Raw genomic sequence first — 27530 nt, 5'->3', positions numbered from 1 at the left:
ACTGCCCCCACCCCCACTGCCTCAACGGCCTGAGTACAGCACATCTGGGAGTCGAGCCCAGGTGCTCCCACCCCGACCCCAACCCACCAGGCCAAACCCTGGTTTGAATGGCCCAGTGCTGGGCAAGAACCCAGGCGTGGGCTCTGGGGCAGGAAGGGGGTGCAGCCTGGCTAGGGACGCACTCCAGAAGCCTCCTCTGGGCGGCCTCACGAAGCCTCTGACATGACAGCCCAGCTCCTTAACAAGGCTGATGCCAGATCAAGACAACTATGACAGCAGGTTGTTAGCAAAAAAACCCGAGGAATGATCTCAAGTTGCAGGTCAGGACTTGACTAGGGAGCTCTGGGAGCTGGACCCATTCCCGTGGGTGCAGGCCGCCACCCAGGACCTGAGGGACCCCACAGACTCCCTGCCTGGCTAATCACTGTTCACTCACCCCTGACACAGGCCTGTTCTGTGCTGGGCACCCTTTCAGGGCCTGGGACAAAGAGGAGCCAGGAAGGTGTCCAAGAGGTATGATGAGGGAGACTACAGGGGCTGGGACAGCTTCAGGATAGAGTAAGGACTGTGGGGGCCGTAGGCACCCAATGTGAGTCAAGAGCAGAAGAGGGAGGGCTTTGGGGGTCGGGGGTGGGGCCCAGGGCACTGGGTGAGCTGGTATGCCCGTGCCACAAATGCCCAGAGGTGACAACAGAAGGCTCCAGGGTGGTCCTTGCTTAGAACAGTGGAAGATATGGCCTCTGTGCTAGAAAAATAGTTCCAGAAGTGGTTAAAAGGAAAAAAAAAAGGGAGATGATGTGAATAAAGAAAAGACTGGCGGTCAGAAAGGCCCAGGAGAGAGCCCTGGTCTGCACAAGCTTGTCACGTGGCTGGGACCACACTGAAGTTAGTGCCCCAAGGAGGGCGACCAGAGAATGGCCCCTCACGAGGTGTGGAGCACAACCCAAGAGTCTGTGATAGAGCCAGGGCCCCCAGTAGTCAAGGGAGCCAGTCAGGGCTTGAACTGGAGCACGGAGGGCGACCAGGACAAAGCTGGGATGGAGCTTGCGAGGAGTGGTTGGACACAGGAGGAAGGCCCATGGCGCCGCTCACATCCCCACTTCCTCACCCATTTCCCGAGGCAGCTGCAGCCACCCTCAGAGTTGGAAGCCTTCAAGATGTCCCCATGTGCCCCCTACCTGATGACATGGAACATGCACAGAATCTCTGGCAGACAAAGGGTCTCACAGTACTGTGGAAGGAGGGGAAGGGAAGAGAGGGAAGGAAGGCAGGAGAGGCCCAACCAGCATAGGAAGCCGCGCACTCTCCAGGGCCTGGCAGTACAGGCCTGAGGAGGTGGATGTCGGGCCTGCCGCCACGGGCAGCTGGAAACACGCCACCCCGTTCGCAGGCCTGGAAGGAAGCCTGACACAGAGCACCGCACTGCCCCCTCGCGAGGTGCCGTGAGAACTGCACTCCACTGACCCTTGGCCTCAGTGGGGCCTGCACATCAGCCCTGTTCCTCTGAAAACGGCTGAGATGGGCTCAAAAAGGCAGCCCATGGCTCTCAGAAGGTTCTGTCTCCAGCTGGACACATGAGAGCTGACTGGGCTGGGGCCTCTTCACCTCTCCTGCCTCACTCAGGACGGATGATTGACGATGGCAACAGTAATGAAGTGGGTGAAACACGACTCCTGAAGTGACTGAGGGGCGGTGACAGGCACCCATGTGCTGGAACCGACTCCAGCTGCACAAGCCCATCCCCACCTAGAGCCCCGTCAGGACCCAAGCGCTACCTTCACGGCACCTCCTGCAGGCAGGTGGCCCACGTTATCGAGGGATCCCACCTTTGCCTGGGCCTTTTCTTTGAAGTTCAGCTTCTGACTTTCGATCTTGACATCTCCTCCACCTGGAACCAAAAAGACATGGGTCATTATGGGTGACAGAAAAATACCCCTACAGGCAGAGCCAGGAGGCTGGCCAAGGACTGGGCTGTGCCCGGGAGAGAAACGGGGAAAACGTAATCTGCTCCTGGTGGCCCTGAGGACACGGCTGGAGGCACAGTGAACACATCTGTCATGACAGGGCTCCTCTTCTCCAGGTCAGGCTGAGCCAATTTCACCACGCAGCCAGAGAGAAGGAAAGTCACCCTACCACCACCGTGCGCGCACTGCCTGCAGCCCCAGGAGAGCCTCAAAAGGAGCCAAGATGCACGCCTGCCTCGGGGTCACTTGGCGGAGTGACACCTCCCTCTGACAGCAGTACGGGAGTCCAGCCTGCTTTCAGCCTCATGGACACCCTGCTGGTCAGGGTCAGGATCCTGAAATCCTGATTTTCTAGCTGCCAGCACAGATACTGGAGGAGAGGAGTGACCAGCAACACAGGATGGGTGTATGGTCTGGGTGAACAGTTTAACTCAATCTGTCGTGAAAAGAAGAGAAGGTGAGAGGTGGGAGCCGAGGGAAGGCAGCCTGTACACGGGCAACATTCGCAGCTCAGCCAGAGCGCGGCCATGGAAGCAAGGGCCAGAGAGCTCTCACGGCCACCCAGACTCTCAGCTGGGCTTTTCCCTGAGTCTTCTTCACTCTCCCATCTCCTCTCTGCTCATGTCACCTAGCCTCCTGCCCAATCCTCCAGGTATCCTACCCACTGACTTCTGGCCTGTTGTAAAAGCTGGACCTCAAGTCACTGTCACTAGGGAAGAAGTTACCTCAGAAGAGTGGATTTTCTAGATAGAATGGAAAAATGAAGGTAAGCTGTCAGCCAGTGTGCCTGCTACTGCAGACACGGCCCTGCCCCATGTCTGCTGCAGACTCTGGACCAGGACACACAAGACTCAGGGTACAGCCAGAACGCAGGCCCTGCCCAGACAACATGCCAGCTGCCAGAGATTTTTCAGGGGCGCCAGGCCTGTGCTGCTGGAAGCAAAGTCTGGACTGCTGTGACAGCAAGATCCACGCCCGGGGGCCGAGGCGGCATTGCTGAATGGCTTCCTGCCCCTTGTAGGAACTGGTGGTTGATGCTTCACTGCTTGGAAATATTCTCTGCTCCTGCATCTGACAGACAAGGCCCGGCCACCATTTTCTAAAGCTCCTTCAGCACCAGCTCCTGAACATGCAGCAGGGAGGCTGAGAAGGGTCTCAGCTGGTAGAGCACCTCTACCACAGGCCTAGGTCAACAGTGCTGTGTACACAGTGGGGCCTCAAGACTCTGCCCGTGCAAATGGCAGCCCTTACAAACTGTTCCTCCTCCAATGAAGAGGTTAGCGCCCAGAAAGCCCCTCCCTGACAGGGGCTGAGGACTATGCTGTTTCTACTGCTGTGCCCTGGGTGTGGGTGGCTCTAGGAGTCTTAATAAAAAGGACAGAGGCACAGGGGTGAAACCTGGGATGAGGGAGGCACCACTCACCAGGCTTGTGCTTGATGTTAGCCTTTGACCCACACTTGGAGGAGACCTTGGAGATGTCTACCTTCTTGTTCTGAATCTGAACCTGAGGAGAAAAACATACACACGGAAATGATTCACTCAGAGAGAGGGCTACTGTCAGGCTCAAACCCAAGCTCTCTTTATGGTCTCCAAAGTCCAGCTTAGAGGCTGCCTTTTCCAAAGCCTTCCCTGCGTCTCCCTTCGCTCCATCTCCTCTTCATACTGTCTCTTGTAGGGGCATCGGCTCTACACTAACTGCTTCATGTGCTCAATCATCATTTACAGAGTACCTACTACCATCAAAATGGCAGCCTCTGCTTCAGCTGTCTTTCCAACAGTGCTACAATTATGCCTCAACAGGAGCGTGGGGAAGTGCACTCTTCCCAGTCACAGGTCTGGCAGCTGCTAAAGCAGGCCACCACGTGTCCTCAGCAACTGTGGCAGGCTCATCTTGCACCATACCCGAGATGACCTGTGAGGGGTCAGCAGAGGTCACTCGCCATGGCCAGGCTCTTGCCAGGCTGTGGAGCCCACACAACCCTTGACTGTGTTCCAAATGTGAAGCCCAGTCCTCAGTGAAGGAACAGTTATGAGGGGAAGTTTTCCTTTATAGATGCATTCCGGCCAATACATGAAGACGGGACGGGGAACTCCAGTTTCGCCACAGTGCACCTTTGCTGAGCTCAGGGTTTGGGGCAAGAACAGCCACCAGCATCAGGAAGAGAGAGATGAAGAGAAGAGTGAGACATTATGTGCCTCCTGACAGAAACACCACCACTGCCTCTGAACATCCTGCAAAAATGTGGGGGTTAAAAAAGAGCCAAGCCTGAATTAATCTGAAGAAAAATGTGGGACTAATGAATATGTTCAGTGAAACCATGGGGATATCCTCAGTAGAACCCAAATTCTAGGACAAAACATTCAGTTTTACTCATGAAAAGTGTTACCATGAAAAAAGAAAAATGAACAAGGAACTTGTACAGCAAGAGACACCTAAGATTACAAGGGGGCAAATCAACCAACCACAACTTAGGGACCTTACTTGTATCCTGATTAAGCAAACTTGTTTAACACATTAGGGGTTTCATAGTTTACATACATATATTAGAGTTCTTATCTGTTACAGTTATATATTGAGATATTTGCAGATAAAAGATATAACTAGAACTGGCTTCAGAATAATGGAGGTGAGCATACATAGATAAGACTGGCCACAAAAATAATAAATGCTGAGTAAAAAAGGACATCCAATTCACTTTATCATTTTTTTTTCTAATTTTGTATATGTATATGTTTGAAAAGTTTTAAAAAGCTTAATTGCTTCTCACTAACTTAAAAGCCATTGAGACGAGGCTGGTACGTAGAGGAGCCACGTGCTGCTGTTTCTCATGCAGGCCCAAGGCCCCACCCAGGGATGCCCAGGGGCCAGCACAAGCCCAGCCACGACCACCCAGCATCCACACACTGCCTCCTGTCACCCGCTCGCACCATCTGCCCCTGGGGCAGCACAGGTGTCAATACTGCTAATGAAGTGACCCTGCCACCAAGTCTCAGAAACCACTGACATACACGCCCCTCCTCACGAGGGTGAAAGGGAACTTAATTGCTGCAAAATTTAAACTCTGATCATCCGCAGAAGTAGCTGTGATGTTCTCGCTCAATGGCCTTTTGGTTCTCAAAAAGGGGCATGTTTGTGTGTACGTGGGGGCATGTGTAGAGCCAACCAGAATCTTGCTCCAAGCCACTCATCTGTGCGGGAGCCCCAGAATTTCTCCCTGGGCAGATAGAGGGCTTTCGGCGGGTCAGGGTTACATGCGTATGGCTGGTGGCCACCCTTCTACCATGCAGTTATGATCATGGTGGCTTTAGGAGGGGCTGATGGAAGGCGCAACAGTAACTTAGGCTAGGCTGTTTACCCTCATCTTCCCACCTGGAAACATCTCCACAGGCAGTTTCCTAAAGCTCTGCTGTTTAAGGAAGCCTCCTAAAATGAAATACTTGAAAAAAGTACATTCCCTGGCCCAAAAAAATCCTGTTTGAAGTCATGCACAGGCAGTGTGGGAAGACCATAGTAGGTGAGAGATAAATGAGGACTATTTTCAGAGCTCTGACATATACCACACAACATATACTAACACATTTCTATTTCACACACAAACACACACACACAAACAACCCAATTCCCTCACTGTTCACATTCTGGTTTTGCATCTAGGCCAAAAGCCTGAGAGGAAAAGCTAGAGCCAGTGCCTACTGGGCCCCTCACAGGCTGGATCTTTATCACCTTAACCAGGTGCTGTCTTAACACTTTACCTATCTCAATCTTTCCACACCAGCATGGCCAGTGTCTGGCCAACTTCCAAGTTGGCCCAGCACTGCCCACCTGAGTGCCAAACTATGCCAGGAAGAGCCAGTGGTGGGGAGATGCCCAGGAAGGGCATGAAGCAGGGGAGTCAAGTGGGGGAAAAAACAGGTGCTCTATGTTTGCACCCCCACAGCAGAACTGTGGGGTGGGGGCCTCTGTAACCCATGGGCAGGATGGCATGACCACTGAGACGGCAGAGGATGGAGCCTAACAGTGAAGAGGGTAAGCAGAGTGGGACTTAATTCAGGTCAGGGCGGCAAGGAGAAGGAACGGAATGAACAAGGGAGACCAGGACAGCGCTCTCCTCTGGGAGTGAGAGAGAAGCAAGGGGAGCGGTGGTGAGGGCAGAGCCCGCCTGCTGCGGCCTGTCACAGGGGCGTCGAAAACGCACAGGGCGCCCTCCACATGCTGGAAGGCAATGGTGGCCAGCGCAGTCTCTCCCAGGACCGCCCTTTGAGCTCTAGATACATGTGTCCCCAACACAGATCTTAAGGGTGGCACAGAGTAGCACCATGATAGACAGGATGTCTGAATGGGACAGGGAAGGAGAGAAAAAGAAAAGGAAACTGGAGGAGAAAGGGGTAGAAAAGGGCAACAGTGAGGGAAGGAGAGCAGAACGAAGAGAGGGAGGAGGCGGCAGAGAGAGAGGAGGAGAAAGAGCAAGAGCGAAAAAGAGAGCAGAGTCATGAAAATGAAGGGAAGACCCAGGAGGCGGGGAGGGCCTGGTCACGAACTCCCTGCTCTAGAGCAGCAAGGACTCAAGGACGGGCTCTGGAGGAATCCTGACATCTGTCCCCAGGTCAGAACCAATGCATCCCCAGGGGCAGACTTGAGACAGACGATGGGCCAGCTGCTGACCACATCCCTCAGACCAGGTCTCTGACAGCAAGGCCTCCCACCACAGGGGCAAAAAGATGCCAAGTGGGTGTCACCCAGCTGTCATTCAGGGGCTCACCAGGGACACCCAGACTGAACTCATGTGAGCATCAGGGTCTCCCCCGAATCCATTCACCCACCAGTGAGGGGGTGGCCCTCTCCCCAGTGCGCCCCATGGGGGGCTTGGCCTCAGACACCAGTGGCCCCGAGCGCATACTTACATTACCACCTCCAGGGACATGCTTAATATTGTCCTTGGAACCACACTTGGACTGAATATGGCTGTAGCTCACTTTTTTGGAGACTATCTGGACCTGGAGTGTTAGAGAACAGAAAAAAAAAAAAAAAAAACAACACAAAGGGAGAGGGCTGGTTAGAACCGACATGGGGCAGGCAGTGAGTCCACACGTGACCATGACGGGCGGCAGATGGTGCTGTTAAAACCCTACCTCCAGCAGAACAGCTGTGAACAGCACAGGGCAAGGGACGGGAAGGAGCAGGAGAGAGAGTGAAAACACGAACAAACAACACAAAGACAGTAGATGTTGCCAGAGTGCTACACGGACATCCTCGCCGCTCCTGGGGCCAGCTGCTGTGGCCTCAATCCCCATCCACCACAGCCCACCCGCATCTGTTCTCTCCCCGAGGCTCCTCTCTGCAAGAGTCCTGCTCATCTGGACCCATCCTCACCCAAGGACAGCACCTCCCTGAAATCTAGGGCCTGGAATCGCTGCAGAAAGACCTGCTCTGGGAAAGCAAAGGCTGCACGGAGAAGTCTGGGGCAGCTGGCTCCCGACTCAGATCTGATCCTGACAGGAAGGGCAGCAGAGGCTGCTGGACCTGCGGTGCAGAGCCCTGGGCACCAGGGGGCGCCACCACAGCCGCTGCTACACTACCACGCTGAGTCCATTTCTCTCAGGGCTAAAGAAAGGATGTTGCAACTGCAGTTAAGCTCTGGTCTTTTTTGATGCCAAGGTAAAACCTCTTCCACAGTCCTCCAGATGCCCAACCTTCTGTGTCTTGAGAGTTTCATGTGCAAAGAGACCAGGTTCTGGGCAGGGATGCAGTGAGCTACAACTGGAGGGCACGCCCGCCGTGCTGTACATGAACAGCTCCACTTGAACAAAGCAGCATGAAGGCCCAGGCTCCAAGTGGGACTAAGAATTCTTTTTGAGGCTTCTCAAGAAGAAACAGTTGCCAGCTTCCTTCCTTTCCTTCCTTAGAGCCCATCCCAAGTGATGCAGCCCCCAAACTGAAGAGTTCTCCACAAAGTAGAGAAATCTACTCTGAGAAACTCCAACTGTTTCTTGCCTTCTTAGCAACATCAGTGACAAAACCACTTTCCTAATGAACTAGGTCTGAACCAGAGGCCTGTACAGGACCTCTGCAAGGCCCTGGGAGCCATAGTGCGGCCTTCCATGCCTACCAACCACAGAGTCCTTGGCCTGAACCCTCCCATCCTGGTCCCTCAGGGCTGGAGCTCAGGCTTCTCTGGCAGCCCCCGACCACCCATCTGCCACAGAGAAGGGCAGAAGGTTCCCAGGGCAAGAGGAGGGTCCTGGCTCCAGGGTGTGGAGGCAAGGGGAAAGAACCTAGCATCCCCACTCACCTCTGCTGTCCACATAATGCTGCAATCCCTATGTCGAGTGTGTTTTCTACTGGGAAATGGGAATGAGCATGCTAACTTTCAGTTCAGAGGTCCTTGGGGAACCAGGGAAGCTATTTTCACACCCAGCGGTGTGGAGAGGGGCCTTCAGTTGAAATTTAAGCGCAGGGCTCTGGGGTTCCTGGTGCTGGAAGGTTGCCATGTCTTATTGAGGAAGAAGGTGGATGCTATGGGCATAACAGGTTTCAGATCAAGGTCAGTGTGAAGGACATGCATCCATTTTGCATCCATTTTATCCGCCTGAATAAATATCCCCCAAAGGGCTAACGGGCTCCCAGCTCTGTTAACTTTCAAGGTTATTAGAGAAAATTTTCTGATGCCTGAGTCATCAAACACAGAGGAGGGAACATGGGGAGGAGTAGAAACTAGTTGGGGATAGGAAAAAGGTGCAAAAGAAGGGAAAGTGACTCAGGCTGGAAGAAACAGTTGACTGTCTTTTACCTTCAAGAGGTAAAAGTCTAAATAAAACTCACTTTCCCCGTAGGCGGTTTCTGTGCATTGCCAATTGGGCCGGCTGCTTTAGTGACTGCGTTAGGTTCAGGCTTTCGAGCTGGAGCAGCTGCCTCTGTTTTTTTCTCTACTTTGGCCTGGATGGAGATAAAGGGAGGGCAAATTTCAAACCAAGAGGATAACAGCCCAAACGCTAGGAAAGGAAGAAGGCTGAAGGGGACTCGAATCCAGGCCAGGCCACCATGCAGAAGCAGGTCACCCTTGCTCCTAGAAAGAAAACAACCATTTGCCAGAGCAGACCAAGCTGGAGGGAGAGGGGTTGCAAACCAGTCTTGAGATACAAGGAAGAGATCAAGACACCATTCGTGGAGAAGAGGCAGGAAGAAGGGATAAATATGAGTGTGTACCAGGGTTTTCAAATCACAAGCCACCCCTCCCCTGGGCCCCATGTTCTGATACGCTCCAAGCAAGCTGCCATGGTCACAGGAAGCCAGTGCTGATGACGGGAAGTGTCACATCTTCAGGTATGTTGGAACAGAAAATACTTTCATCACCAGGCTGAGTTCTTCAACTCCCCACCAAGACCTGTAGCAAGTTTTGCACCACGTACGCAGAAGAAGAGCACAGAAGCGGGGAAAGGCCATCTACACCCAGCGCAGCACCTGGCTGCCTACGCCAGCTACACTCTCTTGGCACAAGCAACCCTCAGGCCCTCATCCCAGTTTTCTATAAACACCTTCCAACAGAACAAGGATTCTGTCTCACTTTGGACCCCCTTCAATGTTTTCAGCAGCTCTGGATTGAAACAATGTGAATGTCCTACTTTGAGTCAGGGGAGGCAGTGGCAGCGGTTTAAGTGCTAGAGAACGATGCAGGGGATGAGGAGGTCACGCTCCAGACACTGAACCTGGACTCTTGCCACCACCTTTTCACACACAGAAGCCCCATGGTTGCTAACAGTTAAATAATTCTGGGATGGATGCACTCAGAAAGTCCTTCAAGTGAAGAGCATGGTTCTGCACCATGACACTCTACCACAGTCCTTTTGTTTAGGAAAGCCAGGGATAGAAGAAAGTCACCCTGGCCACAAGAGGACACTAGTCCTCGTCCGAACAGACTCTTCAGCCAAGACACAGCTCAGGGAACTAGAGGCAGCCCATCTTCTGCCTAGCCTGCACAAGGAGAAGGAACAGAATGGACCAGGTTCCTGCCCAATGTCTCTCACCTATGCAAGGCTCAGAGGCATTCTGTTTCGTAAATAAAGCACAACCCTTTGCCTCCAAACAAAAATGTAAGCCCAGACCCCAGTATGCAGACTAGGAGAGGAGAAGAGAAAGCCTGAGCTAAGCCCACATGCATCCTATTGCTGGGAGGTGTAGCCCAGGCTGAAACTCCCTGACACTGAACCCACTGTCCTGACTATCCCCTGCATGGTGGGCCCCTTGGGCTGATGCAAGGACATGCCTGGGAACAGTGCTTAGATGTGGCAGAGGATGAAGCAGGGGCCACCATGCCAGGGATCCAAGCTCCCCAGACTCACCCGGCCTCCTCCAGGCTGGTGCTTGATGTTTTCCGTGGAGCCGACCTTGGAGCGGACATTTTTCAGATCAGGGGCAGAAGCATTGGCAGCCACGCGGCCCAGCCTCGGGGCAGAGGAGGTGGGCTTGGCTGCTGTGGGCTTCTTGTCCGCGGGAGGAGTCCCGGAGGGCCGGGGAGGCGTGGCTGTGGGCTTGGCTCTGCTCGGAGCCCCTGCTGGGGGTGCTGTCCCAGGGACGGTGGTGCTCTTCTTCACAGAACTTGTGGTGGTGCTCTTTGGGCGACTCAAGTCAGCTGCTCAGGGAGGAACAAGAGATAATACGCGTTCAGGGAGTAGGCAAAAGGGAGCCTTAAAGCCAAGGAAGATGTGGGGTTTAAATCTGGATTCCACAATGTGGGGAACGGGTCTTACCTGGTGCAGACTTTGTAGCCATCTTCTTGATCTCTGCAGGTTTCCCCTCAGTCTTGATTGCTGCACAAATATACACTTTTTAATACCATGTTTAAATAAGATGATCCACTGAATGGTTCATCCTAAACTGAGATTCATGCATTCGTTCAACAATGACTGAATCATTTGAGTCAGGGACTGTGTTAGGCTCTGGGAACAGACTAGTAAATGAGACAGTCAAGCAGAGACACGCCCAGACGGAGCGTCCAACGCCAGGCACTTGGTCATTTCTACAGTCTTGACAATGCTTCCACGTGGCCTTTCTTATTACAAAGACAATGAACACAAAGTGCTGGGTACTGTGGAATTACGAAGAAAGGAACAGTACATTCTACCTGGGAATTCATGCGAGTTCCCTTCACTCAGGATTATTCTGGATACACATAGCTGCTAACCTCACGTGGAGACTGAGGCTCCCCTTTTCAATGGGCCCGTGAAGGACTGGTTCACAAGTCCTTCTATCTATCTACACAGCTGTCTGGAGCTGTCTGGGGTAAAGCCACTGGTTCTCATGGGAGGGACATTCAGTACTCACCAGTGGGCCTCTTGGGCAGGGGTGTGGACAGGTTCCTACTGGTTGACCCAGGTGAAGCAAGAGTCGCAGTTGCTGGGGCTTTGGGAACAGCCTGGGTGCTCTTGGAGCCAGGTTTGACAGCTGGGGCAGAGGCTGGCTTGGATGGAGAGACCCGCTTCTCAGGAATCTTTGCCTCTGCAACAGGCTGTCAAAAATGGGAAAGTGGCAATAAGAGCGGTAGGTCAGGAACAGCCCCAGGAAGTCATGCCAAAGGATGGTTCCATATAAGCAGATGTCAGAAAACAAGAGAACAGTGGGCTTAGCAGCTACTAATAGGAAATATGTGGCTCTAAGATCAAAGTCCTCCAGACAACATGGGAAATGGCCATGTAGGGTGCCTTGTGATCGGGATCAGGAAACAGGGAGTCAAGTCACCTCAGTCCAACCTGAACCAGTGAGGATGAACAGCCCTAGAAATACACCACACTACAAACTATGTCTGCCTCAGGATCCACTGCATTAAATACTGATGCATTTAATGTAGTAATACTTGACCAGAGAGTAAACGAAATTATAAAAAATTACAAATGCTTAGTCCAATCCAGCTATTCTGTGGGCTAAGATGCACTCCGTGAATTCTGAACAGGATGGGGCAGCAGATGGAGGCTGCATTGGCCAAATCAATCGGGTCAGAAGCCTAAGCTTCAGCTCCAGGCAGCCCCTCGACTCACGTGTGCTCTTGGGCAAATCACTGAGCCTTTCTGGGCTTGATTCCCTCATCTGGACAAAGGAGGGCAGAACAGAGGATCACTAAGGATCAGCTCCATTAGGGACTGGAGGATGAGAATTCTGTAAGAGCACAGGGACAAATGGGAAGGGGCAGGTGGAGGGTGTGGGCCTGACAAGCAGAGGGCAAGAGGAGGCTGATGCCAGAGCTCTGACTGAATGCCAAAGGGAAAAGCCCCTCAGGCACAGACACAGGCATGTGGCACAGACACAGCTCCTCTTCCATGGAGGCTGGGCACACTATCACTACCAAGAAAGGGAAGGAATCAATACAGGCTGGCGTCTGCAAGAATACAAGATGGACAGACCTACCATGTTACTCAAGAGAGTAAGCCAAGCCAAAGGCACAGTGGATCTGTCTCTTATACTCCAGAGAAATGGCCATTCAGAGGGTAGGATGTGGGCGGAGACAAGGACATTGCTTAAATGAAAAATCAGCTAAGGAGGTTCTCAGAAATTAAGGGTTGGCACTGATTTAGAGAAAATCTAACTCTAATGATCATTGCTACAAATGAAGGGCCCAAGCATCATGTAAAGAACCTAAGGTTGGAATCAGGGAAATGGTCCAACTACCAGCTCTGTCTAGACAAAGTCATGGGTTCTGTGGAGGGGCACTCCTGCTCTATTTGCTCTAAAATGTTAAGGACTAAACCAGGACCTCTCTGGCAGCTCTTTTCAATTTTTAATACAGTCAGTCAGAATAATTGAGTGGGGTCTTATATTTTACTAGTAACAGTAACAATGATAAGATAATTTAGAAAAAGGTTACAAGGGATAGAAATCTCTGAAAGACATGACATTCTTCAGGCTGCTTTTGGCCTCAGCAAACTGCAGAACTGGTCTGCTCTCGGAGTTACTCTTCTGATTTCTCAACTTTTATTTTCTCCTCTGTCAGACTGACAGATCTGAATAGTTTTATCCCCTTTGTTTCTGTAAATCTTTCTACCAAAATAAGGAGAAAACTAGATTTCATTAGGCTTTAGTTTTTATCCATCTCTCAAAATATCTAAACATCTATATCTTATCTAAAAATAAAGAGTGTTGATAGAGGCCCTGAGCACAAGCACTGGAGTTAGACCCAAGTTCCAACACAGGTTCCTCTGCTTACTAGCCTTAACTAAGTTATGAAATGAGAATACGAATATCCTATCCGTATCATGGGTTTCTGAGAGAATTAAAGGAGTTAATGTCTATAAAGCAATCTGTACAGTATGCTCCATTTTTGTTATTGTTATAGAGTGAATTTCACCAGATGGCACCCGTTCCTTCCCATGGCCTCTGTCTCCCTCAGGATTTGCTGCTAAGAAAGTGTCAGGGTGAAGCTGCTGCCATGGCTCCAGCCACCCTTCCTCTGCCCCCTTATTCAAATAAATTGTTTTCTAAAGATCAGGAAAAGCATTCAACTTGGTAAATAAGGATCAGAAAGTGTTCTGAGATTTTCTCATTCCTAGTCTATACTACGATTTCTCAGTTTCTTGGCCGTGGTTTCAACCTAGCCTACAATTTTTAGGTTCCACCAGTTTTATGTACTAGATTAAATTAAAAACAGTATCATTTTAACATGGTAAGCTACTCCCCATCATAAATTTGAAGAGTAACATCAGGCTGATCTAAGGCCATTCTCAAAGAAAAGATGTTAAGAAAAGGTGCCACAGAGTCCACCCACCCTTTCTTTCCATACCAATCCTGTGAAGTTAAGGTTGTTCTGAACTGCCCAGTTTCTAAGTAGTAATGTGTGGGTGACCTGGAAAACTGAAAAACTTCAGAAGGAGCCCAGGGAGAAGAAGCCTAATGCCAGGAGCAAGTAAGTTATCACACGATGCTGGAATCTGCTGAGATAAGCTAGAAGAGCTAATCATAATCAGCTAATGGAGGAAATTCACTTCTGCAGGATGATTAAGAAGAAAGACAAAGAACTGAATCTGACTGAGAATCTGATGTCAGAATTATACCAAAAGTGAGTATGTGATTGTCATGAGGAGTAGGGGAAACTAGTTAACAATATTGAAATAGATGAAGAGTAAGGAGGAGATGGGAGAAAGAAGGAGTGGAAGCAGAGGCAATATTGCCTCCAACCAGGGCATAGAAAGGCACAAAGTGAAAAAGATGGCGGGGACTTCCCTGGTGGTCCAGTGGTTAAGACCCTGCACTTCCGATGCAAGACAAGAGGGTTTGACCTCTGGTCAGGGAACTAAAATCTCGTAGGATGTGCAGTGGCCAAAAGAGGTTAAAAAAAAATGTAGAAAAGGCCTTCAAATGTCATGGCTGCATCATGGGTGCCCAAAGTGATTTGAGTTAACCTTTCCCCATTTCCTTTTCCTAGTCCCCCAGCCTATTTCCATGTCTGGAAGCAACAGCGCCTAACTATCTGATGCTGGGAGGGGAGAACTTTTCCCGGGCACAGTGCTCAGGTGGCTACTTACCTTGGGCTTCGTGTCTTTTGAAGGTAAGGTGGAAGGCCTGGCAGTGGCAGCAGCAGGGCGTTTGGGTGGGGCAGCTGGTACTGAGCCTGAAGCAAGGCTCATGGGTTTTTTATTCGACCCACCAAGGGTGGTGGGAGCTGTCTGCTTAGGGAGAGAAGTGGGCTGTGTTTTGGCTTTCGATGTTGAAGTCTTTGCAGGTTGAGTGGTGGCCAAAGGCTTTAAGTTGATTTGTTTGTTTGTTTGTTTTTAAAGGGCAACATCAAACACACAGACAGGAATAAAAACAAATTAAAAAAAAGTATAAATTGCACAATTCAAAGTAAAACTATAAGCAATGAGGAAAGATGCAACTGAAAATTAGCATTCCTTTCTTCTGAGCTCAGTAAATAGTGGAAAGATGCCAGGATGAGCATAAAGAAAACTGGAAATTATTTCTTAATGACAGTGTCACTAATTCCAGTAGTTGGACATCTCAAGATTTAAATTCAGTAATAACTTTAAACAATTAACTAACTTTTGAAGGCTGCAATAATTCTGTGAAGAAAGTCACCAGCAGGTCATTAACTATTTACTATCTGTAACTCTGTGATGTAATATCAACCACACTAAAATGAGCATTTATACTTTAGAATAAGTGTCTGGAGCTATATTCCACCTTAAAAATCTGTGCTTCTTTTTCATGAACAAAGACTTCAGAATGATTTCTGAATAATTCTGTAATTCCCTTTATTGGTGTTGTTAAAGGAAGCTGAAATATCTACAGAACAGATATTCAAGATAATAGGGTCAAAAGCAGAGATTTAAGGGTTTGAGTTAGGCCACCATGATAAAATGGGAATATAAAATATTTTCTAAGCATGTTTGAACTTGAAGAAGGAGAACACATTATTAGCTCAGAAAAAAGTAATTTCACTTGCATAATCCAAACAATAATAGCAGAAGGTAGTTTTAAAAAATTACAGCAGAAGACAACCCACCATTCTTGCACTTACCTTTGTTTTCTTCTCTGGGCTTGGTGGAAGCTCCTTGTTTGGAGGGGCGGTGATGTCATTTCCAGACACGCTTCCGGTAGGCTGTCCTTCTTCTGGTTTGGCTATTCCTAAAGAGGGGAAAGTTATGCTAAACAAATGTTTTTAACACTCATTGTGAAGACCAAGTCTTTGCGGTGATTGACACACCACTAACTAGCACTTCATCCTGAGAAAATCCACAGAACTCTGCAGCTGAAAGTGGACAAGACTACGCCGTTTCCCTCATTGTGACGAAGGACAGTTTTAGATTCCAGCCTGTCCCTGTGGAGAAGCAACCTAACTAGGATTTGCACAAATGATCAATGGAAGGAAATAGCCCTTGAAGTTTCGTTTCCCTTCCCTGGAGACTGGCAAAGGCGTTCTGTCACCCTACCACTAACTCCCAGAGCAACAGGGGACAAAAACCACTTCTACTGGAGTTTATCTCTTGGAATAAAGGGTGCTGAGAGATGGGATAAGAGCCAGATGATCATCCAATGTTCTCCCTTTACTTCCTTTCCCTGCAAAGCACCACTTTATGGAGGATGTGAGATGAACCTGATCTGGTTCTAGCAGTGACCCAGATTTCCAACAAGGCCGAGGAGACCCATGCAATCAGATCCAGGGCCAGAAATAAAGTCTATGGCCTAAGGCTATGCCCAGCAGCACCACTGTGGGGAGGTGACTCCAGATTTCAATAGGCTACACTAGAAAGCATTTAAATACCACGAAACTTGTAACTTTGGGTGTGGGGAGACGGTTCTAACTAGCACAATCTCTAGGTGCCACAAAAGATAAGTTGGAGTATAGAAGAATAAAAAGGCTCAATGTGCCCCAAACAACAAGAAGAGTCAAAAGGCAAATGATAAACAGGAAAAAAGTATTGAACTTCGCATCAAATACACAGAGCTTATTATGTTTACTCCTACAGATCAATAACTGCTATAAAAGCCAACAACCTACTAGAAAAATGGCCAAAAGAATATGAACACAATTTACAGAAAAAGAAATACAGATCACTTTTGAAAACATGAAAAGATATCCAATTTTTAAGATAAATGAGATGCAATTTCCAATCTAATATTTGTTAAAAGTCCTAAAATTTGAATGTAGCTGCTAGAGAGAATATGAGGATATACATGGCTGGCAAGTGTGTGAAGCATACAACTCATATGCAGGGCAATCTCACAGTGCCTCTGAAAATTCCAAGTGCAGATAAATTCTAATTCAGAAGTACAATTCCTGAACATTTATCTTAGAGATATATTCACATACCTGCCAAATAGCGAATTTGCAAGCTTTTCCCACAGAGCATTATTTCTAAAGGCAAAGTAACGAAACTACCTATAAGTCTGTTAACTGAAAACTAGTTAAAGTATACGGCAGAAATATCAACGTAACCTCTGAATCAGAAACTGGTCCAGAATCGGAATCTGACTGATAGGGAACAATCTCTTCTAAGCAAAAAGAAAAGCAAAGCACATAACTGTAGGGATAACACGAGACAATACACTTCTATTGCAAATATACTTGTGCATGCATTTTCAAAAAGTCTTTGGAAGGATCGCGATGAAACAAAACAATGGTGATTTAATTCTGGGATGGGGTGTGGGTTGGGGCACAAAACTAAAGAGGCTGTATGTTTATATTAAAAGTTTTTACTTTGAAGTACGGGTTCACAGGAAGCTACAAAGAAATGTACAGGGAGGTTCTATGCACTGTTCACCTGGTTTCCCCCAAAGACATCCTGCGTAACTACAGTACACTATCAAAACTGGGAAGCTGATGCCGGTGCGATCCACAGAGCTTCTCAGGTCTGTCCAGTTCTGCATGCATTCGTTTGTGTGTGTGTGCGTGTAAACAGTTCTGTGCAACGTTATTACACATGCAGCTTTACATAACCACTGCTAAGAATCAAAACGGATTAATTGTTCCACCACCACAGAGCTCCCTCATGTTACCCTTTTTATTTTTTTAATAGCCACCCCACCCCGCTTTCCCTTTCCAATCCCTTAATCTCTGGCAGCTACTCATCTGCTGGCCATCTCTAAAATACTATTTCAGACCATTACATAAGGGGAATCATACGATGCATGACTTTCGTACCTGGCCTCTGTCACTGCACAGTGCTTCTGAGCTGCGTCCACGCTGTACATGATAAGTCCACGGCATGGCTGTACCGCAGTTTAGCCCTTTGTCTACTGCAGGACATTTTGGTTGTTTCTGGCTCTTTGCTATTTAGGAATTTTATTACAGGATTTTGAATAAAATAGCTTCTTTGTTACTATACGGAAATGCAGTACAGTTTCTGACATGTTCATAGGGTATCCTGTGACCTTGATAAACTAATTAGGTCTGGGGGTGCTGTTTCCGGGTAGGGACGGGGAGGGTTTCCCTGCGTGTGTGGGTGGATAGGCCTGCAGTGCTGCCAGGTGTGAAGGGAGGCCCTGATGACCTCTGGCACTGTACCTGCAAGAGGGCTGAGCCCATCCCTCATCCTGGAAATGGGTAGGGAATTAGGGCTTCTCCTTTCTGGGTCTTTTGGCAAAAGAGAGCAGGTCTTTCATTCTTTCTTTTTGTCTTTTCTTCTTTATTTTCTCCTTTTGAAAAAAATCTATGCTTGTTGATGATTCCAGGTTGAAGATACTCTCCAGTACCCAGGCCAGGACACATGGGAGGGTCTTCCTCAAGCCGTGAGCCCTACCCAGCCTGCCCTCTCCCTCCTATCTTTCACATTCCTTTTCTGATTATCTGGTACATTCTTTCCAGAGTATTTAGCTGTATTTACAAGGGTGAGCATCAAAAAGTACAAAATGCTATTCTTAAGAAAATCTCAAGAATAGCATTTTGTACTTTTTGATGTTTGAAACCATATATATTTCTAGTCAAAATGGAACATTTTTACTTTTAAAAATATGAAAAAAGAAAACCACTCCCGCCATGTAAGGTATTGGTAACGTCTTTGTTCTATAGCCAGCTGAAAGAGGATCCCACCAAATGTGTGACTTGCTGTCACTGGCCCCAGACCACCACGAACATTTTTCAATAAGCACACAATTTTTCAGCAAACAAACACTTCATGAACTCTCACTGCAATGAAACAACCACACAACATTTCAACCTGCACCGCTACCACAATGTCCCCACTGTTCCACAAAGAATGTTTAAAAGGAACACATACTGCTCCACAAAACTGCTCACTTCTGATGGATCTTTCCATTATTTGTACTAACACATGCCGGAAAACACAGGCTCAAAATCACAGCATCATCTTCAATTCCTCCCTCCCCACAGCCCCGTCTCTCTCTCTCTCTCATCTTCCACACCCAGTTTTCAAGTCCAGTTGACTTCACCTATGTTATACTTCCCCTATCTCAGTAGTTCACCTCTTACTACTACACGAATCCCACTGTCATCAAGGGAATTTTTTTTCCTTCAAAACCTCTAACTTCCAGTTTATCTTATTTATTGAGAACAGGTGAACTCCTTAAAGCCAGCTTTGGGCCATACTGTCATAGGCAGGCAAGCAGGATAGCTTTTTGAACATGAGAGTAATGTTTAAACATCTTACGGGGCAAGTAAGCTTGGGTTCCATACAAATTTTTAGACTTGTTATCCCATTATTTCTTGCTCAGATGTACGGATGGCTTTGGCATGTTAGGTCAACCTACAACCTTCTCCAGAGGAGCCCCAGATGAAGTGGGCTGCTCAAAATGGCCAACACTGGTGAAGGCAGCTTTGGAACCTGGCAAAGAGGTGACCAGACCAAGCAGAGACAATAAGATGTATTTACTCATTCTTTCCCTAAAAGAAAGAAGATATGAAAACTATAGTCAAGCAACCTTGGGTTCCTGAGATATGAAGTGGCATAAAGCAGGGCATAGAACCCAAAACCATGGCAACCAATGTCCTGCGCAGACCAGAGTCACAAAGGAAGCAAAAAGTAAGAGACAGCAGAGAATAGTTCCCAGAGGGGAAGAGAATGGAATGCATGTTTAGGGGGGAGCAGAGGTCCTCAGAGAGACACACGATGGCTGTAGCCAAGCTACACTTCCTGCAAGTAGATTCCCTGAGATTGCCTGTCAGTAAATACCTTTTTTATAAACTAGAGTTCCTGTGTGTGTGTTCCTGTTCTATGAAACTAAATAACAATTAAGAGAAGCCCCACAAATACTCATCACTATTCTTTTACCTAACGTGAGCTGTCTGAGCAGCACACCTTTGACTGGAAGGCTTTCCCTCCACATAGTTAGGCAGGCTTCCAAGGCTACCTCCTCCAAAAAGTTTTCATGATTTAGAAACCCTCTCAACCCCACCCCCCTGACCCCCCTTGACCCAGCTAGTCACTTGATGGTGCCTAGGTAGTAACTGGCATATGATATCTGTGTTGAATAATGAGTCTTTATATAGCTTTATCTACAAATTTTAGCAGTCAGCATTCAAACATCTATAAGGTGAACAGATCAGTGAGGTTTATCGGTCATCTGACATTTTTTTTTTCCTACCAGCATGAACTTCTGTTAGTGTGAACTAGGACAAAGTTGTTCTGAAATAAATATCTTCATTTATTACCACCTAGAAGATACAGAACACTGAATTGGGCGATCAAGGGAAAAAAAGATGAGACAATCCTATCCATGAGGACCTTACAGTTCTGCCACCATAGAAGGAAGCTACAGCATAGAACATTTGAGTCTTAACATTTTGGAGTCATAATAAATCATAAAGGAAATATGATGTTTATTTGGCCATCATTAAAAAAAACACCACAAAACTATCAGTCTTCAAGGGTCCTTTCCCCAAGAAAATACACTTAATACTAAGAAAAAAAGTTAAAAAATTTTGAAAAAATGTACTGAGAGGTATAAATACTAGAGGAAACGGTTCCCAGAAATGGCTATTTTTTTCTTAAAACAAACAAACAAAACACACATTTTCAATCTCCATTAAGTAGCTTGTAAATCCTGATCCTTTGTGCTCAAACTGGACTCAGAGGAAAGCAAGCTTTTGTAGACCACCAACAATAAGACTGGTGGGGGGCTGGGGGTGGGGAAGAGAATAAAGGGCAAGGAAGAAAGACACAGGGGCAGCCGCAAGAACTGCAACCTTCAGCTGTTTATTAATTGCAAGTCTTTCCTCTCTCCTCTTTCCCTTTCTTCCTCTTCTCCCCACAAATCTTCCTAACACACATACACAGAGAGAAAATTAGAAGCAAGATTGGGTCAAACATGAGTAACAGGAAAAGAATATTAAATAGCCAGCTTTACAAGGCTCTTTTTCAGCTCAAACAAAGTAAAACATTCTCAAAAGCAAAACGGGAAACAGCTCGCACCCAGACTGTGCTACTTAATGAGACGAGGCTAGTGCTGATAAAGCCATTGTGAGTCCACACAGTGACAGATTTTCAAGCAAGGAAGTCAATCGGTTGTGATTGGATGATTTAGGGCTTGGGAATCATCTGGTTCAAACCAACAGAGAGCTGAGGGGTGGGAGGATGGGGGGTGGGCTGGGCAGGGTGACATGAGGTCAAACAAGGGGCTCTGTGTCTTAAGCCCACCCCTCTCTGACCCCAATCAGCCCACGCCCTCAGTCCACACCATCTGTCACGCCAGCAGACATGCAGGCTGACCCAGCTGGAGTCACTTTGTGCACTCTCTCGCCTCCCTCTCCCCAACCTTCCGACGAAAGGGAATTCAGCCTTCCCCAAGCAGTCATAGACAAGTCATTCCAAGCAGGAATGAGCTGCCTAAGGCTCCTGCCGGTAATCTGTCACTTTGGTTCCTTCCTTGCTGTCTGCTTGTTCCCCATGGAGGCAAAATTTAGAAACATACCATCACGTGGGGTCTCTTCACACAGGAACGATGGAGCGCTCAGGGTTGCAGTGACCTCGATTTCCTTTTTCCCTGCCAGAACCGGCTGTCCTGGCTGTTTCTCACCTCCCTGGCAGACCTGGGAGCACGAATCCGTTCTTGTTTGACTAGTATCTTCCTGTCCTTTCTCTGTGCTGCTCACTTCAGGAATCTGCTCCAGCTTACCAGGGACAGAGAACCCAGCAGTGCCCAGTTCCCTCTTCCCAGAGCTGCTGCTGCTGTGGTTGTTGCTGAAGTGGGTCAATTCTTCTCTCTTTTTGGCCACTGGTTCTTCACAGTTGAAAGGAGGTGCCTCTTCAGTAGACAGAACGGGCAGTTCTCCAGGGTTCAATTTGTGGCTGGTTGTCTGCTCCTCAGCCACAGTCATAGAGCGTCTAATGGCAGGAACCCCCGGTTTTTTGGGTGCGGGACTCAGCACTGGGCTACTGGTGAGGGGCAGCAGGCCAGAAGAAAGATCTTCTCGGGCGGGACGTTCAGGATACTTGTCTGCAAGGTTGACAGCTGGGGGCACTGAGAGGTGGGAGCATTCAGACAGGGCCCGGCGCACTGCCTTTTTCTGCTGAGGGGCTTGCTCAAGCAAAGCCCCCTCCTCAGGAAAACTCAATTTCTCTACCTCCTTATCATGGACTTGGATATGAGAGCTGGCATCCCAACATTCTGGGGTGAACTCGACCCTCGTGATTGGTGGAACGGCAGGGGGTGAGTGCTCAACAGCTGGGGCTGGGTGGGCTACCGCCACCGGCAGTGAGGACCCACATTCAAGCTGCCTGGAGCTGGCACTCCCCACCCCAATCGCCCAGCAGCCAGCAGGGGTGCCAGTCTCCTTTCCTGGAGTTCCTTCCCTTGAGTGCTGAGGGACTGGAGCCTCTGACATTGGATGAAAGTTGGGGTTCCAAACACTGGTTTCCTGCTCCTTAACACACTGGGTGGGCATGGCAGCAGCCCCGGGGAAATGCAGATCTGGCTGGCTCTCAGTCTCCGGCTCATTCTTCCCCATCACCGTCCCCAGGACTGTAGTGGCTTTGTTTTTGTCTGGCCCCTCTCTGGGTCCCAGATGGAACTCGGCCACCTTCTGGTACATCGAGCTCCCCTCTGAGGGATGGTAGGTGTCTGCAATCACATACCTGCTCGCAAGGTGACCCGAGGTGGCTTGATACTCCTTGCCCTGCGCTTCAATGCTGAGCTCTTTGTCTAGCTTCCCCTCAAAGAAGCAGAGCTTATTCTGCTCCAGGAAGCTGGCATTCTTCACAAGCCCGTCTTTCAGCTGCCCGTCCATGCTGACATTCAGCCCGATCTCATTCAGCTTGCCCTCTGTCCTCTGCCACTCAAACCCGGCTTGGCTCATTTCTTTCGGAGAGACTGCCCGGCACTGTGTGCGCTGGCCCTGACGGAGCTGGCTGGGAGCGGCGGTGTGCGAGGCTGGCTGCCTGTGTGAGAGCGACATCGCCTCTTCCACTGCTCTCCCCGCCTCGCTCCCGGAGCTCTCACACCACCTACAATCACATAGCTGGCAGTGACATCACACTGAGCCCCAGCATTCATGACAAAACCCATTCCCCCCCAACACTCCTCTCTCCATGAGCAGTTGGGTGCTAAATGTATTTACTAGCGGGAAAGGAAAGAAGGAATGAATGAAAAAGAAAGAGAAAACAAGGAACCTATTCCTTTCTGTACAACTGAATGTCACTGTTAAAAGTAAAAAGATAATTTTCTGCTAACTGGCATGCTGTTAAGATCTGCAATTTTAAAGACGGGACGGTGCTAATCTGGGTATGGAGGATAGTAATGATGCCGGCTTTCACCAATATAGATACATGTATACCTACACACTAGCTTATCTGACATTATGCTCACACTTCCACCCACTCAACAAAACTGTTTTAAAAATAAGACTCATTTGCCAATCCTCAGCCACAACCCTTGAAGAACAATGACTCTACAAAAAATTGCTCATAATTTCACTTAAAAAAACCAAAACACAACAAAACCCTCAATGTAATATCAAAATTGGAGACACTCATTCCTCGGGGGAAGAGTAGGTTCACTGTCATAACAACTTGTCAAATTCACTTGAAAACTGACTTGACTGAGTCCCCAAAGCCCAGTGAAAGCTCCATCTGAAGCACTGCATTGTGCAAGAGTCTAACAAATGGTTCATTCAAAGGTTTCTGTGATCAGTTCTTTGGCGACATGTATCCCAGCTGTAAGACACTTGTGTGACAATACGTCCCTCGTACTTCTACTCCTGCCCCTGCTCCCTCTTGGCTCCTTGGACGAGCTGTGTCTCTCCTTCCTGCACGAACCCTGCTCTTTCTGGCCTGCTGATCACTGAGTTGCCACAGGAACACACTGGAGCAGTTCATCTTTCTTGGACCTCCAGCACGTAGGGATCTTGGCAATCTGTGGCCCACCAGAGCCCACTGCCCCTATGTAATTCAGTACAGTTCTTTGCTATCCTGAGCTTTGAGTTTACAAACTGTATATCCAGGACTGAGGGAACTACGAGAAAAAAGTCTCAGAAAAAAGGTTACACTGAAAGGAGATAGGTCAAACTCTGCCTTGAACAAAGCTGAGATTTGTTGCCTGGCCTGTAAGTCCCTAATTGAACTAACATAGGATACTGTGAAATATTCTACCAAGAGCACAAAAGATGTCTTTTTCTAAGACAAAGAAAAGTTGTTTTTTCTTTTTAAAATGGATTTTTTAAAAGCCATTTGCCATCGACTGCAATGATCTGATTATAGCTTTTAAATAATGCTTTTAGAAAAAAAGAGCAAGTTAAGATCGTTCTACTGTTGGTCTATAAAATGAGAGATTACCAAGGCCAGCCCAGGAAAGTTTCTTTCACTGGAGCATCTGTCTCCATTACTCGCCTTCTCTGCTTACTATTCATACCCTTCATATAATTTTCTCAAGTTCCCAACTAGAGTGCAGGAGGCACGCCTAACATGCTTCCTGCATTAACGTCAGTACCTGATACAGGCTATGTTCATGGGCGGAAGTGGCAGTGTCGCAATGCTGGAAAAAATGTGACTTTGACCTCTGTTCTGAACACAATCTGAACTCATATACACTGATCCTTCATCTTAACCTTAAGGAGCTCAGGGGTATTATAGGTAAAAGCACAATAAAGGTGCACTGGCAATAAAATAGAGTTTCACCTTACGCTACAGCAAAGCTCTCACCAAGGAAAAACGAGCAAGAGGGATAATAAAATGAAAAAATGCAGGTGGTACCAACAGGGTCATAGTTCTAACCACCAGTGGGAAAAATAAAAGGCGAGCCTAGGTTACAAACAGGCTTAATGACAAAACATAGTCAAATTTTGTCTTTAAAGGAATGAGGAAAGTGTGTCTTATTCCTTAGCTATCTTCGGTTACTATTTTGCTTTCTCAAGAGAACTTACATTCACACTGGTGTCCTGTTACAGCTCTCAGAACTGTGAGAGCATCCCTTCAGGCTGCTTCTGAGTGCACAAGCAGGTCCTCCTGCTTCACTAAGAAAACATGGGGATCCAGAGGCTTTTCAAGAGGGAGGGGACACAGTGGCTTATAGTTTCATTACATGACTGCTTTGCAGTACATTGCAAGGAAGAGACCACATGGAACAAGAATGAATGGCTTTATTTATCTCCCAATGAGGTGCTACCTGGATGGTAAATCAAGAGAAAAACCTAGTACAGAATAATTAGTAAAATCTGAGGAAGGCCCTGTCAGTCCCTAGTCCAATTCAGCATTACAGACACAATCTCACTCACGAATGTACACTCACCCACAGGAGGCAGCTGGGTCAAGGACCTCAAGCCTCATCGGTCACTGTGATAGCTTATCAAGTAGGCGAATGAAGAACCTGAAGTCTTAAGAGGATGAGCATGCCCAGGCAAAAAGAAATGTGCTCAAGAACCCGAAGACATAAATTCTAGGCTCAGCTGCCACTAGAATTCCTTGCCTCTGGGTTCTGATCCTCCTCATTCGGAACCCACAGAAACGTCACCTCCTCTGTAAAGTCTCCTAGACCTCCAGCTCCCAAACTGAATTCTTCATATTGTCATAGAATATACTTGACCTACCTACCTCTTCTTAGGATTTGGAAACTACACCCTAATCTTTTCCTTATGTGCCTTTTGTGTAAGCATCTAGAGGGCAGGAATAAGATCTGTCCACCTCTGCTCTGAAGGTGCCCAGCAGTGTTGGGTACATATTAAGCAGGCTCGCAAAAAAGTTCTGCTCAATGAGAAACGGACAGATTCCGTTCACAGACTTCTATCATTTGGCCTGATCTCTCCCATCATTAAACTCATCTAGACAAGTGGTGATTCGGAATGCCCTTCAGGCTGAAGGTTTTTAAGTTCCATTATGTCTGAGTCTGAGGAAAGTGCATGGATTTTCTCGCGTGTATGGTCAGAAGGTAACCTCTACGGTTCTTTTATCAGGCTGTATAATGACTTGTCAAGCTTTCAAGGGCGCTGGCACAGCTTGATCTCAGCAGATTCCCTGGCAGACATTTTTGGTTTTTTGCCCTTTGTCTTGAGCTTGTACTCAACCCGTTCAAGGCCTTGGTTTTGATATGCTCCACAACTGGTTTCTCTGCATTCTTTCAGTTACCAAGGGAACAAAACTACTTCCCAGATTGACCAAATGTTCCCAGTTACTGTCTCCAGGAAACAATTTCTAATAAATTATCATTACAATGAAGTCAGTAAGTCTACTGGTTACAGTGATGGATGACATTCTTCACTAATCAAAGCTAAAGATTGTGAAGCTGCAATCTAGTTTCTTACCTGGAAGTAAAGGCTACTTGTGTTTATATATAAATACACATGTATGCAAAAATATTTCAAATTCATATTCTACTAAATTTTAGAACCATATCTTAGTACATGTTTAACTCAAAAAAATCATGATTCTTCCTGATTAACTCTCAAAAGTTGGGAAGCAGAGAAGGAAAAAACTGAAGCTAGTTACCTGATTTACATGACCTTTGATAAAGGTAGTTTACCCGGATCCACAAAGTGGATGCCACCTCAGTCACCCCTGAATTTAAGTCAGGCTGAAAAGGGAAGCATCTATCAAACCTAAAACACACCAAACACAGTCCTCCGACTCAGCTTCAGCCAGTTCACCTTACCCTAGAAAACAGGACCTGCCAGCCTTATATAAGGAAACCCTAGGCCTCAAAAACCAGTCATGCCCTATTTCCCCCAGTTGCCACTTATAATGCTCTATAAAACTCACTCTTGCTCAGAATCTCTCGGGAAAAGTGGTTCACTGCTCTCCACTGTACACCCCCAATCTATGGATTGTTCTCCTTTAAGTTAAGGACATCAAGTTCAATACTAAATTGCATTATTTTTGTCATTTAACAGGCCAAAGTATTAAAATGTTTATAGATGAAAGTCCTTCAAGAAGTACAACCTAAAAATCCCAGGCCTTTGAGTACTGAACCAGGCATTGCCTCCCTGAAAAAGATAAAGAGAATACCTTGCTTACTAGCTCTTCAAATTTCCAGACCCACCAAATGTCATGTCCTCCAGGAAGCTTTCTCTTGCTCTCCTAAGAGGACTTAAGTTACTTTCTGCTCTGTATTCCCATAGCTCAAACTATTATAGAACTTCTCTCACTAGAATAAAACTTATGTGTTATCTCCTTACTCAACAATCCTTGAGGCATAAAGGATGTGTCTTCTCAATCTACCCTTAGAATGTGAGAGTAATGATACATTACAATGTTTGTTCAATGAATGAACTAAATACTAAAAAATCCAAATCATGTTGCTGCTGCTGCTGCTGCTAAGTTGCTTTCAGTCGTGTCTGACTCTGTGTGACCCCATAGACGGCAGCCTACCAGGCTCCCCCATCCCTGGGATTCTCCCTGTCCACTATTTGCAGAGCAATAGACAATGTTTATATGACGATCAGATTTTTGTCTAAACTTAAACAAATAACCGTCATTGCTAAACAGCTTAAAAACCAGCAATTTTAGTCTGTTCATGGCTGAATGACCTACTTAATGTCACAGGTAAAAATAAGAATGGAAGTCCCCTCTACTGACCACTGCATATTTTAAAGAAGTAAAAATATCTCCAACACCAAAAGTCAGAAGCAAGTTACTTTTGGTTTTCATTTGCTGTGTGACTCCTCCAATGCTACTGTCAGTCAGAGGGTAAAGAAAAGTGAGGG

General features: G+C 47.5%; 1 protein-coding gene across 1 annotated transcript in view; it reads right to left on the bottom strand.

Moving 5' to 3' along the window:
* Nucleotides 1-27530, bottom strand: part of MAP4 (microtubule associated protein 4) — a 158999-nt gene that overhangs the window by 2693 nt on the left and 128776 nt on the right. The window contains 9 exon segments of the mRNA XM_025272632.2: nucleotides 1776-1888; nucleotides 3388-3469; nucleotides 6868-6960; nucleotides 8786-8899; nucleotides 10303-10592; nucleotides 10711-10770; nucleotides 11285-11468; nucleotides 14473-14688; nucleotides 15465-15571. Coding sequence (XP_025128417.2) covers nucleotides 1776-1888; nucleotides 3388-3469; nucleotides 6868-6960; nucleotides 8786-8899; nucleotides 10303-10592; nucleotides 10711-10770; nucleotides 11285-11468; nucleotides 14473-14688; nucleotides 15465-15571 — 1259 coding nt within the window.

The sequence above is a fragment of the Bubalus bubalis genome, chromosome 21, assembly GCF_019923935.1.
Source record: "Bubalus bubalis isolate 160015118507 breed Murrah chromosome 21, NDDB_SH_1, whole genome shotgun sequence".
Classification (NCBI taxonomy): domain Eukaryota; kingdom Metazoa; phylum Chordata; class Mammalia; order Artiodactyla; family Bovidae; genus Bubalus; species Bubalus bubalis.
The sequence above is the reverse complement of the archived record's forward strand: the minus strand, read 5'-3'. Positions and strand labels throughout refer to the sequence as shown.